We start from the raw sequence: 14,066 nt of genomic DNA on the forward strand, positions 1-14,066 counted from the left end.
TGGCAGAGATGGAAATAGAATCTAGGATGAGGGATCGAACCAGGGGTACTGTCCCAAGTTCTGCTCCCAAACAAAGCTCCACACCTTTGAGATGGCTGAACCAGATGCCACTCACTGTAGAGAGATGCATGATGTGATCATCCTTCTTTATGGGCTTTGATGAACAGTGAAATAGTGATTATTTAAAATGTCAACGTTGGTCTTGAGTTCCCTACTGAAATGAACAGAAGGAGTCCACACCCCTCTTAGCACTCTTGTTTCAAGACATTTGCAGACTCGGCCAGAAATAACTGCTTTTAATGACCATCTGAAGATTTTTCTTCAAAATCATAAATGCTAGCAATTTAATCTTTTCACATGGAACGTGGTGGGAAATACAGGGTATTACCCTCTAAAAAAGTCGGTAGTTTAACATGACTATGTTTACTGATATTATAAGTGGTTAATCCTTTTCTAACAAATGGCTTTTTATAGTGCTCTGTATCACAATGATATGTGGGAGACAAGATGGGTGAGGTAATATCTTTTATTGGACCAACCTCTGTTGGTGAAAGACACGCTTTTGAGTTACACAGAGCTCTCTTTCAGCTCTGTGTAGCTCGAAAGCTTGCTCATTCACCAACAGAAGTTGGTTCTGTAAAATATATTACCTCATCCACCTTGTGTCTCTAATATCCTGGGGCCAACATAGCTACAAGAACAACACTGCAAACAATCTTATGTGGCTGAGTTCTTCTAATTTTGATGTTTTTTTTCTAGATGGGGTGGTCAGGGAATAGAATGTGCATGTAAACAAATTTATTTGGTGCAGGGTTAAAAAAGGAGAAAACCGTCGTTCTGCCACAGTTGAAGTAGAAGCAGCAACTAACAGGCAGGGTTAATCTTACAGGCATCTAGTTTGCCTTGGAAAATAATGGCTCTTCGCAGCCTTTAATTTGCTGGAAACCCTCAGTCTGACTCTGTCATAGGAGTTTTTCTTTGTTAGTGCGTGATGGTGGTTGTGGGTGTTTTGTTTTGTTTTAAATAGCATTTGCTTTTCCTGTCAGCTGTACTCTGTGATACAGTGTTTAGAGATTTATGTTGGTTCTGGCAGGGGAGAAGGTGATGCTCCAGAGCTGACTGGGGTGTAAGTGAGAAAGCTAGTTGTTTTCACTTATTATCCTTGGACATTTGTTTCACTGTGAAGGCTGAATATATAGTTCCTTAATAGCTTGAATTTCCTAGAGACATCTCATCTTTTGATTTGTTGACCATCATTGCTGTTTAGCTTTTAGCTATGTCATGAAATTTAAAGCCTCAAACTGACTTATGGATTAATTCATTGCAGGAAGGATCTTTCCCACAATGATCATACTTTCTAGTAATGTCTTGAAAATGGCCCTTGTTTAATCCGGGAAGTCACTAAGATAACTTGCAGTGTTTCTAACAGTTAGAACACAGGACAGGGAGTCAGGGTTCCTGGGTTGTAATCCTAGCATTGCCATTTTGCTTGATTTGGGACCTAAAACGAATCAATTCATTTCTGTGCCAGCTTCCCAATCTCTACAATGGAGAAAACAGTATTTATCAGCTACAAAAGGATGGTTAAGAGACTTCATTAAAAGGACATTGTCAGGTTAATTTGGCCTCAAAGCTTCTACAGAACTAAAGGCCAAATGAAATGTTGGCATAAGGGTTTGCCTTTAATTCTAGTAGACACAGTATTTAAAAAAAAACTTGACCCTACTGTGTCAGCAACCAGTGCACTGAGCTTGTGCAAGCCAGCCTGGAAATTATTATATGCAAAAGTGAGTCTGCTTTCATGATCCAGTCCAAAAGAAATAATAATAATAAAAAAAGCAAAAAGTAAATATATATTTTTAAATATGTTTGTTTCAGAAACAAAAGTTGCTGTTGCAAAAATTATTTTTGAAATGAAGATGACTTTTAACTTTATCTGCATGAAGATGGTTCTGGAAGGTATCCAGATGAAATTGAGGCCCCACTGTGCTAGGCACTTTGCAAACACAATGTGAGAGATAGTCCTTATCCTGAAGAAATAACACTGTAAATAGACAAGATGCACAAAGGTTGGGTGAGGAAACAGAACAGTAAAGTCACTGGCCTGTGATCATGCAGCAGGCCAGTTGCAGAAACAGGAGTAGAACTCAGGTTTCTTCACTCCTGTCCCAGTGTCCTGTCCCATTAGACTAAACTGCCTCCTCCCCCAACCTGAGTGGCCCTTTAACCATAACTCAGTGAGTTGCTTTGTTGGAAGTTGCCTGATAACAGTAGTTATTACTATTTTCAATGAAGTTCAAAACCAAAACAGGGTGGCAATGTAGGAATATTGGTGCTAAACATCAAGCAAACCTAAAAGGTTAGTTTACTTTTTAATGAAATTCCTTCTTCAAAGTATATACTGCTTTTTCATCTGGGAGCAGTGCTTCCTTTAAGCAATGTTTAGAGGGTCCTAGTTTGCAAGGGTAATCATTCCTTGCCTCCAGCAGAACTAGCTCAGGCCCCTGCATTTCTGAAAAGGTTCTCTTTGTGAATAATTGAATTTGTCTCTAGAGTTCAAGATTTCTTTTTCTGTGGGACCGACTGCCGTTCTTCTTTCTTCTTGGTTGCTGCTTACTGTAATTGAGGGAGAAGAATTGTATTGCAATTGTGGTTTTTTGTGAACATGAAGTATAATGGAGGGGACCGGCATGACTTCCATGGAAAAAGTCATTTTTATCATTCAAAATGCCTGCTTCGGTGGTGAATGCCTCTGCAGAAAATAATTAGAGGACCCCTACAGCCATCCCCCCCCCCAAAATTGGATACACTTACTGTCATAAAGTGGATGAGATGAATTTGAGTTATTCGATGTGATGTACCGATATGAATTGTCAGTGCCATCTACTGGCTGCAAATAATAATTGGTCTCCTACATTCAGAAAATGTCAGACAAATACTAAATCCACATAAGAGAATTCTGAGGGTGCTTGAAAGTACAAATAGTTTGCCTTCATAGAACACCTTTTTACATAAAGTGTTTGAGTGCTTTACAGAATGAAATGCACATTATACAATCCAACCACTATCAAAATGATCCCACCTATGTGGTGGAAAGCACTAACTATTCATAAACATAGCAACACTAAGTTTGAGGCAAAGATTGAAGAAAATTAGGAGACCCAAGTGGAACCTGCAGAAGGAATTCAAAGAGGCAGAAAGTAATTTCCGTAGCTGGAATTTAGACAAGGCACTGGGGCTAACCTCCCTATTCTTACAAAAACAGGAGTTGGATCTCTAATGATGAACAGCTGTAGTATGTTTGTCTTAAGTCTTCTCCAAAAGACTCTGCTGGGGAGTCCCCCTCATGCTGTACTACCCACATCCAAAAAAACACTATCTCAAGCCTTACCTACACAGGCTTTTTCTTAATCTTTCAACCTTGCACTACCAGCAGTGCAGCTCAAAGACCGCTTGGTACTAATGTACACTGACCTGCCACCAGGTCTTCTAGAGCTGCTTTTAAGCAGACATAGACCACATGGTGATAAAAAATTCAAGACTGCTACACAGGGACACTTGCTGTGTGTGGCTAGCACCCATGGAGTTGCATCTCGAATGGAGAAACTCATTGTTGACAATCTCCAGCGTGCCGTCTACTGATCCATCACCTCTGCAGAAACATTCTATTCAGTCTCCTAGCCCAGGCTTATTTAGCTTTGTGAAAGCTTACAGGTTCTCACAATGTTATGTGATATGAGAGACCTCTCCCTCCTGAGGGAAACCGTTCTTCTGTTAAAAGGTGGTGGTGATTTTGGATGGTTTTCATGCTCTCTGTTCATGAATATTACAAAGAAGCGCTTGGTGGTAGGGATACAGCTAGTAGGTGGAGATAAGTTTTGCATCTCAGATATAATTGTAGATTACATTGGCAGTTGTTACCTATTGATGTTGATCTTTCATTCCTGTGGACGGGATGTTGTGTTCGGAGTAAGACTTGTGAAATCTGGAGGCAGGTTGGGGGGAAATGGCTTGCACATCAGCAAGCCACAACACGAATACTGAGTGACAGCACTCAACCAATGAAACTCCGTATAAAACCATAACATTGTCAGACCATCCCTCATTGGAGGAGCAAACTTTGAGGTCAGGCCAAATGACTTATTGACTAAAAAATGCTGCTGAGTGACCTTTGTGTGGATGCCTCCTACAACACACTGCCCTTGTGCTGTCTTTTCAAATTGTGATGTATGTTTTTGAGGTCAATAAAAGCTGCTCATGAGGTTTTTCTGGCATGTCACACAAAAGCCTTTCCCCCAGTAGTTCAAAAGTTTGTTGCTGGGAACTGCTCAGCAGGGGCAGATAGAAGAACTCTATTCATGGATCCCCCTCAGACGTTTGGAGTTAAGTTGATTTGTCTTGGACTCTTGTTTTTGCAGCTGGCTGAGAAGTCAGCAGTTTACCTATTGCTGCTATTCCATGAGTTGGAAACTGGGCAGTGCACGTCCGAGTGCATTTTTGCTTCTCCCAAATGACTGCTGAAAACTATGGTTTGAATGTCTTGTTGACCATACAGCTCCTTTTTGCTTCCAAGAATAGACATGACTTTTACTATGTTGGCAGCACAACTGTCTTAAGGATGGGGTCAGGATTTAAAGTAATGAGGACAAGAGATGGCAAGTAAATGTGTTACAAGCAAAGATTTACCCCCCAGTCGCCTATGTTTAGGAATGGGGATGCCGGATTCTAGCTCAGCTAGGGTGACCAGATGTCCCGATTTTATAGGGAAGATCCTGATTTTGGGGTCTTTTTCTTATATAGGCTCCTATTACCACCCACCCCCTGTCCTGATTTGTTACACTTGCTATCTGGTCACCCTGGGCTCAGCTAGAGCATAGTTTCACTGATTGGTAATAGGGTCAGGTATTGCCTTTGTGTGAGTGGTACTCACCCTGCTTCTGTCTTGCTGTTTCGTTGTCATTTTAGAAAAAGTGATCCAAGGATGAGCAGAAGAAAAGGCTCAAAACCAATTTATTCTGTTTGGAAAAACCATTACCGGTGCACTAAACTTCCTAAAAAATATACCTTGAGCTGCATCTGAAAAGCAACTGTGTATAAAATAAATAGTTGACCACTGTAAGTGGGCAGCTCAGAGTTATTTTTGTGAAAATAGAGCCCTATTGCCATAAAATAAAGTGACACTGGTCCTCAGCATATATGGAGTTATTTATTAGGCCCTATGTGCATGCAACCAGCATGTTGTCAATCTGTCTCTGTGAATCTGCATTGAGGACCACTAATTTTGGCTAAGACTGAAGCTCAGGCTTTGAAGTCCCGTTTAAAGTTTGCTTTTACATTATAAAACAAGCAGGAAAAACACGAAAACTCTTTTTAATGAAGAACAGCCACATGTCTTAAAAAGGAATGTCAACAATTAATCTCACACACAAGGAAAGGGGATGAACAAAATTACTGGAGGAGGAACTGGCAGTGCTAGAATACTTTTTCTCATTTCTGTTTTGAAATTTGTCCCTTTATAAGGATACTGTACATTTCTTTACTGGAAGAGTGTACAGTTTAATGAAATGATCTAAAATTAATCTAGTTAGAATCTAGTGATACTCAGATCTCAGTGATTAGGGAACCAAAGTAGCAATCAACATTACCCAAAGAGCCACAGTGTGAATTCATTGTTTCACTTACTATTTTATATATATTACAGCACGTGGTATTAAAACACTGTTATTTTGTCCAGTGAGAAAATATATATAATAGTCTCACCGCAAAATGACTGACCAAGTATTCTACAATTGGTTAATAATACAGTAAAAGCATTCTGATTGGTTAATAATTAAATCACAATGTTTTAATACCATGTGCCACAAAGAGCCATAGGAAACACATTAAAGAGCCACTTGCAGCTCCCAAGCATCAATCTTAGAATCACTGATCTAGTTAAACCAGTACAAACCCTAATATAGATGTATTTAAACTGTTTGAACCTTGCTAAATTTGTATTTCTTTTCATTGGTAATTTACCAATTTAAAATAAATTATTTGTACACAAGGGTTATAACGACAGTTTAAATGCACCTATATTAGGGATTTGCACCAGTTTAAGTAGATTTAGTTAAAGTGGTGGGGAACTTGTCTAGTATAGACAAAGCCCAAGTGTCCCCATCTGTAATAAAAGGCATGGACCTTACTGAAATGTGATTGAGCAGATTGGGAAATGTGACTTGGTGGGGGGAGCAGTAAACAATAGGGATGCTGTGCAAGCTCCCAGAAACCCAAAACAATGCTGTAAGGAGGTGCGTCACCAGCAATAGTTCATCTGATTTATGGTTTTACAAATGCTATGGGACAGTTCTGTGGGATTTCTGCTTCTTTGACACGGTGTAAATGGGGACAGGATTTACACAATCTGTATGCTCCAAGTGCAACAGTTGTAAATTTCAAGAAGCTGACAATGACAACACTGCAAACTCAGCCTGCAGGATTTTAAATTGTACAGGATTTACCCTACTAATTAGAACTTTCACCCACAATTCTGCAGTTTGTGATACTGTGGCAAATAATTAAATGGGAAACAGGACAAAAACAAAACAATTAATATAACTGGAAATACCCCAATGCACTAATTCTCCGACCAGTGAATGTAGCATGTGGATTGTACACCAAACTACTTTGGAGGCACATGTGAAGGAAAAAACACTGAAGAATGGATAAATAGATTGATTCAACGATATTTTATGTAGTGCCATAGATGCATGTGGACCTTACCAAAATAAATAAACATGGAGTCCTTGCCAGGAAGAGCTTTCTAAGGGCCTGATCTTGCAAGCCTTTACTTACAGGAGTAATCTTTACAGATTAGAGTAGTCTCATTGATTTCAACTGTGTTATTAGTAGTAGTAATAGTAATGGTTTTAGCAACACAGATGCTGTTAGCTCACATAATGTTGAACAAAGTTTTTCCTGCTCTACACTGAGTCCAAACCGTGTTCCACATAATGTCAATGTACATTCTAGTACAGAGGTGTTCATCAATAGTGTAATTTGCTCACCTCAATCAGGCCTGACAGGTTGAATTAACTTTGAGAACAAAATTCCTGTCTGCTCATTGACAGGTTCTTAAAAATGTAGGAGTACACTGCACAGCAAATAGTTGCATTTTTGTTAGTTACAATGCACCCCTGCTCTATACAGCACATCATATACACTTCTTAAACATTTAGGCTATTTTCAAGAAGTTTACATTCATCTTAATAACTGTGTCCGTTCTGGAGTTCTATATAGAGAATGAGACAATACACTGGGTTTTGTATGTGAGCTGTAGAATATATGTGGTTTTCAATTTACAGTTTAGACAGCGTTTTCAGAGAGCATCTAGGGCAGGGGTTCTCAGACTTTTGTACCGGTGACCCCTTTCCCACAGCAAGCCTATGAGTGTGACCCCCCCTTATACACTAAAAACACTTTTTAACATATTTAATACCATTATAAATGCTTGAGGCAAAGCGGGGTTTGGGGTGGAGGGTGACAGCCCACAACCCCCCCGTGTAATAACCTCGTGACCCCCTGAGGGGTCCTGACCCCCAGTTTGAGAACCCCTGATCTAGGGTTTATATTTTGAATAAATCAGCCATGATCTTTACAGAAAGGTTTTAAAAGATGAACTAATTTTACCACACCAGATGTGAAAACCTCAGTTTCCTGTCGACGTTGCTCTTCTCTGAAGCCACGCTGAAATGGTGTGTCTGGGTTGATCAGAAGTGTTGGCTTCCTTTACAAAGAACTTGCAGCAATCACTAAAACAACTATGGAAATGTTAATGTAACATCAAGTGATGAAGATGGAGAAAAGGTGGCCTCCCTGTGTGTTGTATTTGTTCATCCTAACACATCGTGTTGCTGGTAAGTAAGTGTTTTATGGACTGAGCTTCTTTAATTTGGAAAAACCTGTTTTAAATTTCACATTAAGGCAAAAATCAAACTGCTAACAATGATATTGTGTTTCAAGGCAACTTTTTCATAACTACAGTAAGATACAGATTACTACTATTAAATGTTAACTAGATGTACTGACTAGCAAGTCAGCTTCTTCAAAGTTGTAAGCCATTTTCACAGTTTCTCTCATTGCAAAGAACTCACTCATTTTAACAGAATATATGTTTTAGAAATGAGTGCTTCCCTCCTAACTGTGTGGGTTTTTTAACTTCCTCTTCCCCTCCCCTCCAAAATATAACCATTAATTGCAGAACCATGATACTGACTGCTTTGAAATCCTGGAAAGATTTTTTTCCCGTCTGTGCACTGTATTAAGGGCTTGGAAGACAAGGCTATCACTGGGAGTATGTCTCTACAGCAGCTGGTAGGTATGATTCCCAGCACGGAAGGACAGACACACACTAGCTCTGTTCAAGCTAGCACATCAAAAAAGAGCCATGTGACCCTGGTAGCAAGTGCAACAGCTCAAGTTAGCTGACTGAGTACAGTCCCACCTGGACCTAGGGTGACCAGATGTCCAGTTTTATAGGGACAGTCCCGATTTTGGGGTCTTTTTCTTATATAGGCTCCTATTACCCCCCCCCCCCCCCGCACCGTCCTGATTTTTCACACTTGCTGTCTACGGAAATGTTAATGTAACCTGAACCCCCTGGCTACATACTTAGCTTGAGCTGCCACCTGCACTGCCGTGGCCACATTGCTTTTCTTAGCCTGCTAGCTAAACCAGAGCTAGTATACGTATGTCTACTCAAGCTGGGAATTACACCTCCCAGCTCCTATGTAGATATACCCCCAAGGCGAGGCATTTTGAATATTAGAATAAGACTTTAGAGAAGGGAGAGCAACTTTGTCTGTATCAGGAGAGCTTAATCAAAACCAGCCTTGTTAAAAATTAGAGTGGGGCCTGAAATTCATAACGCTTCATTTGTGCATCTTGAATTTTGAGGTATTTAAAACCCAGGGCTGAGTGTGCGTATGAATGTTGTGACTTGAGTCCAATTTCCAATTAAAAAAATAAAGATGTTCCAGGTACTGCAAGATGTATCTGAGTATGTTTATCAATGATTGCATATAGATGAGCAGGTCGGGGAAATTTCCTACTGCTGTAAGGGAAATTGATGATGATAAAAATGAAAAAAAAAACGTAGTTTTATTTAGATAGAGAAGAATAGAGCCAAGTAAGATGACTAATGAAAATCCATATTACATACAGAGAAACAATTGTCCATATTAAATCTCAACAAAACAGAAGTTTTGGAAAAATCCTGCAGTTGTTTATCCAGGCTAAACTCCCATTAAACTTCTCTGCAGCTACAGGTGTTCTGCCCTAATAAAAATCAGAGCACTGAGGAAAACAGAACTGGAAGAGACCTTGTGGGTCATTTAGTCCATTCCCTAATATGGGAGATAGTCCTATCATATAATCCCATTCATAAATTTATCAAGCTCCCTCTTAGAACTTCTTAGGTTGTTTGCCCTCAAAACTCCTATTGGAAAGCTGTTCCAGAACCTCCCTCCTCTGATGATTAGAAAGTTTCTTTTAATTTCCAGCCTAAATTTAATCATGCCCAGTGCACACCGATTTATTCTGGTGCCAACATAGTCCTTACACTTTAAACTTAAGTGTCTGAGTTGCCCATGCTGCACGATACTCTGAATGGCTGGAACATCTTGCAAGAAAAGGGGTTAAGTATGGACATACGGGCATTTTAATTTTTTTTTTTTAAATGTTGGGGTAAAATTGGAGTTGTTAAAACAATTGGCAAGATTTCAGTGCCAAGATGAGAGAGCTGCTGCACACCTTTAGATAAAATGGACTCGATTAATTTGGTGCTGTGTTAAGAAATTCATAAAAAAAAGTTGAAGTATTAAAATGTGGCTTGATGTGGCTCTTTGTTCTAATATGTGCTATTAAAAATAATTTTCATTGCAAGTTATCTGTCTGGAAACTGCCTAGGTGATGCTACCTCTTGAATATAACAGATGCCTTTAGTAAGTAGCGGTCTTAGATCAGTCTCTGTCATCATACTGGACAGATACTGAGATTTTTATTTAGGCAAATCTTCCACTTAAATCTTAACTTGCCCACCTTAGTCCCCTTTATTTTACTGTAATGTACATGATGGGGGGGTATTAAAATGCTGGAGCTAAGTGTATTTAACCTGACTATTTAGTCACATTGCTTTTCATGCTCTATTCACTTGGTTTCATATTTTGATTATTTTAGTACCAGTTTTTCTGCAACGAGCTCCTTGTGGCTTCACAGACCTGCCCACACTGCCCCAGTCCTGCAAGGAGTTCATTCGACTGTAAGCCCTTCAGGGCCTGCATCTTGGCTTAATAGCTGTCAATATAGTTCCTAGAGCAGGGGTCCGCAACCTTTCAGAAGTGGTGTGCCGAGTCTTCATTTATTCACTCTAATTTAAGGTTTCGCGTGCCAGTAATACATTTTAACATTTTTAGAAGGTCTCTTTCTGTAAGTCTATAATATATAACTAAAGTATTGTTGTATGTAAAGTAAATAAGGCTTTTAAAATGTTTAAGAAGCTTCATTTAAAATTAAATTAAAATTCAGAGCCCCTCCCCCCCAGACTGGTGGCCAGGACCCAGGCAGTGTGAGTGCCACTGAACATCAGCTCGCGTGCCGCCTTCGGCACCTGTGCCATAGGTTGCCTACCCGTGTCCTAGAGCACTATTAGCGCTGCATAAATGACAAATGAGTTCACTGCTGCATTACATGTCCTCGGTCTGCGCAGGCATTTAGGGGACTGTAGAACATAGAATCATAGAACTAGACGGCACCTCGAGAGGTCATCTAGTCCAGTCCTCTGCACTCATGGCAGGACTAAGTATTATCTAGACCATCCCTGACATGGTTACATATAACATAAAATCAAATTGCTATGTCCCTTTAAAAATTCATAATGAATAAAATGACTTGAGGGTGTTGGCTGCAGGGTGTGGGGAGGCACAAAAAGCTTGGAAGAGAGATGTAATAAATATGGCTCTGACCGTAGCTACACCATTTGGGAAGTGGGGGGGAGGGGCGCATAGTGAGAATTTTCAAGGTGGTCTTTAAAGATGGGGAGAGGCTAAAAAGAATGATAAGGGGGAGTGAGCCCTACACCAGAGGGTGCTCATACATATCCATTTTTTCTGAAAGTTTCTCGTGGCTGCCAAATACTTCAGATAAAAGGGTGATCGATGTATGGCACTGTTGTTTGGTTAAGTGGAGTTCTGCTGTAGGGGACTGCTCTGTGTAATGTCATCAATTGATAGCTACCTGGGAACTTCCTGCATATGAATATGCTGCATGCCATGTCTCTTGGAACTCAACGGAGACAGTGGAGATAGATCACAGAGTTATTTTCCCCCAGGAGGAAAAAGAAAGAGAAAAGGTCAATTTCACGGTGGCAGCAGCTATTTAAAAAAACAAAAAACAAAAAAAAAACCCAGGCTGAAAACTTCTTTTCCTTTCACAAATGCATTAGCTCTGTATTTATATGGTGCACAAAGGACCTCAAAGTGCCTCAGAAAATTAAACTGATATACAAACCATACATGAGGAGGCTGCTTGCTCCAACACTGAAATGCAACCTCCACGGTGAAATGCAGAAGCTGCCTAGCAAGATCCATGTAAAAGAACACCTTTTCCTATTGAAACGGCAGGGGGAATTGAAAAAGGCAGAATGCAATTGCGCAAAACAGAATTAGCAAGCAGGATTAACGACTTCTTGGTTCTTGCAAAGATAGCTGTGGAATAAGCAGTCCTGGCTTGTGCTTTACGTATCACTTGAAAGACCTCCACCTGCTAAGCTCCCCTTCCTCTTTGGGTAGTATGATGAGCGCTCCCCATCCTGTTCATCCTGTTTGAGCCACTGCTTATTTTTTTTTCTCCAGTTCCTTTTCTGGAATCTGTACTAATGATTTACTACTCCCATCAATTGCTAAACCTTCTCACTGCACTTAATATTACAGTACTGTATTTTAGGCCCCAGCTTATTGTTCTATAGGTGTCTCTATCTAGTGAAGGCACCAAACGGTGTTGAGAAGATTTAAAAGGGAGTTGTTTATAAGCATTGCTTGATTTGACAATTTTTCTGTTTCTTTTTAAGGCCAGCTTGACGGCACTGTGATAAACACAGAAGCAGTCCGTGCTTTCCCTGGCAGTGATGTGACTCTGGAATGCAGCATCCTGAGCACAGATGGGATCCACGTGACACAAACACAATGGTCAAAGATCGATGATACGCCACCCAGTAGAATAGCTGTATATCACCCTATGTATGGCATTAGATACTTACCTTTTTCTAAGACTTCTTATAACTATTCAGTGGCTTTCAATAAGACTCCCCGCCATTGCTGGGTAGATGTTAACAAGACTTGGAGTTCCCATGATGCCGGAGCAAACCAGGTGGAATGCCAACAGTGGAGTCTACATTTGCGTAATGTTAGTCTCTCACTCAGTGGGCAGTATGAGTGTAGCTTTGCTACCTATCCATATGGGACAAAGGCTGCGGAAATTAATCTTACTATCAAGGCAGAAAGTAAGTGATATTAAGATACCTATTGTTTTTTCGGAACACTTAGGAAAAAAACAAAAACAAGTAAATGATGTGAATATTTTTGTCTGGCTAAATTCAATTTGCTCTGTGATTCCAGATGTGCACTTGTATTGTACTGCTGCTGCCTAGAAAAGTTGCTAACTCTGGTTTAGCTGTTGTCTGACAGCCTTGCCTTACCATATGTAAACAGTGCCTGGTGAGGAGCATAGCACGATTTAACTTATGGGCAGGAATATTGGAGCAGGTTGATGGATGGAACCAGGTGAATGGCAGGGAGGAAGGATGATGTGTGTTCATTAGGGACAATGATGATATACTGGGCAGAGAATGGTAATTGGGAAACGGGCTGGGCCATGCAGCATCCTAGGGATGGAGGACACCTGTCTTCCAAACATACTATACTCTGTATGTGTTGAAATTATTAGTAAAGAGACTGATCAATAGAGGGGCTGAACATCCTCAGTTCCCATAGACTGATGTGTGTGTTATTAATGCTGGGTGTCTTTGAAAACTAGGCTGCAATGTCTATGGGTAGCTAATTTCCTCAGTTGAAGGGTAGGTTTGGAAAATGGGGATTCAAACATTTTCTGAGCCAGCTCTCAAACTTGCACTATGCTTCCTAGAAACAGCTAATAAATAGTAGAAGCAAAGGCAGGGCTGGCCAACTGCATGCGAGTGGCAGTTCAGTTCATGTTGAACAGTGCTTTATTGAAGGTCAGTAGGTTTGGTATGCAGAGGTTCCAGTTTTGATTTGGATGAATTCATACCACTCCTGAGTTTGAACTAGCTCAAAAACTAAAGTCTGCTGAACTTGCCAAGTTTAATCTCTGAGCCATATGAGGTTAATGAGTTCCACCTGATTTCTGCCCAGAATCGTGAATATGATGCTTAGGAAACTTGGTCCAGTTCGCTGGGAGGTTTTGGAACCTGGCTCAAATTTCTGATTTGAATAAAAATCTGAAATCACATTAGTTTTGCCTGGTTTCAGATAACATGGAAAAAAAAGTGAAGAAATTTGTTATTTTCATTTTAGGAAGGAATTTAGTTGTTCACATCAGCTGGGTTTTCTTGGTTGCTTAAAAAAAACAACTGAAATATGTGATTTCAAGTTTTAACAAACTACAGGAATGAAACGGGAAAATGACAGTGAGGTCTCTGATTTGCCACTGCTTGGGCGCTATATGTCGTCTTGTACTTGTTCTCCTGTGTACTGCATTCATGTGCATGCAGACCTTGAGGAGTGTTTGAAGGGTATAGGAAAGGTAAAAGATAGTGATATGTTTGTCCTTGCATAGGATAGAAAACAGGCACAAAACAGAATGGCAGCTGCTGTACTAAGGGCCACCTACCAGCCTCAAGGGCAAATACTGTTGACTCAGTGGCTTTAGAATTTGGCCCTAAGTTAAATCTTTTACCAAAAAGGTACATATGCTGGGATGTGCAAGCTGAAACTCAGAGTCTCCAGGTTGGAGTTGTTGCTATGATTACATATGTAGAATGTGGCTTTGAGTAG

The 14,066-nt window shown here is 40.2% G+C and overlaps 1 protein-coding gene across 1 annotated transcript in view; it reads left to right on the top strand.

Moving 5' to 3' along the window:
* The first annotated feature begins 7,801 nt into the window (after positions 1-7,801).
* CD96 (CD96 molecule) overlaps positions 7,802-14,066 on the top strand; it is a 39,328-nt gene continuing 33,063 nt past the window's right edge. The window contains 2 exon segments of the mRNA XM_034790863.1: positions 7,802-7,895; positions 12,104-12,535. Of these exon segments, the coding sequence (XP_034646754.1) occupies positions 7,802-7,895; positions 12,104-12,535 (526 nt within the window).

This window comes from Trachemys scripta, chromosome 1 (genome assembly GCF_013100865.1).
Source record: "Trachemys scripta elegans isolate TJP31775 chromosome 1, CAS_Tse_1.0, whole genome shotgun sequence".
NCBI classification, from domain to species: Eukaryota; Metazoa; Chordata; order Testudines; family Emydidae; genus Trachemys; species Trachemys scripta.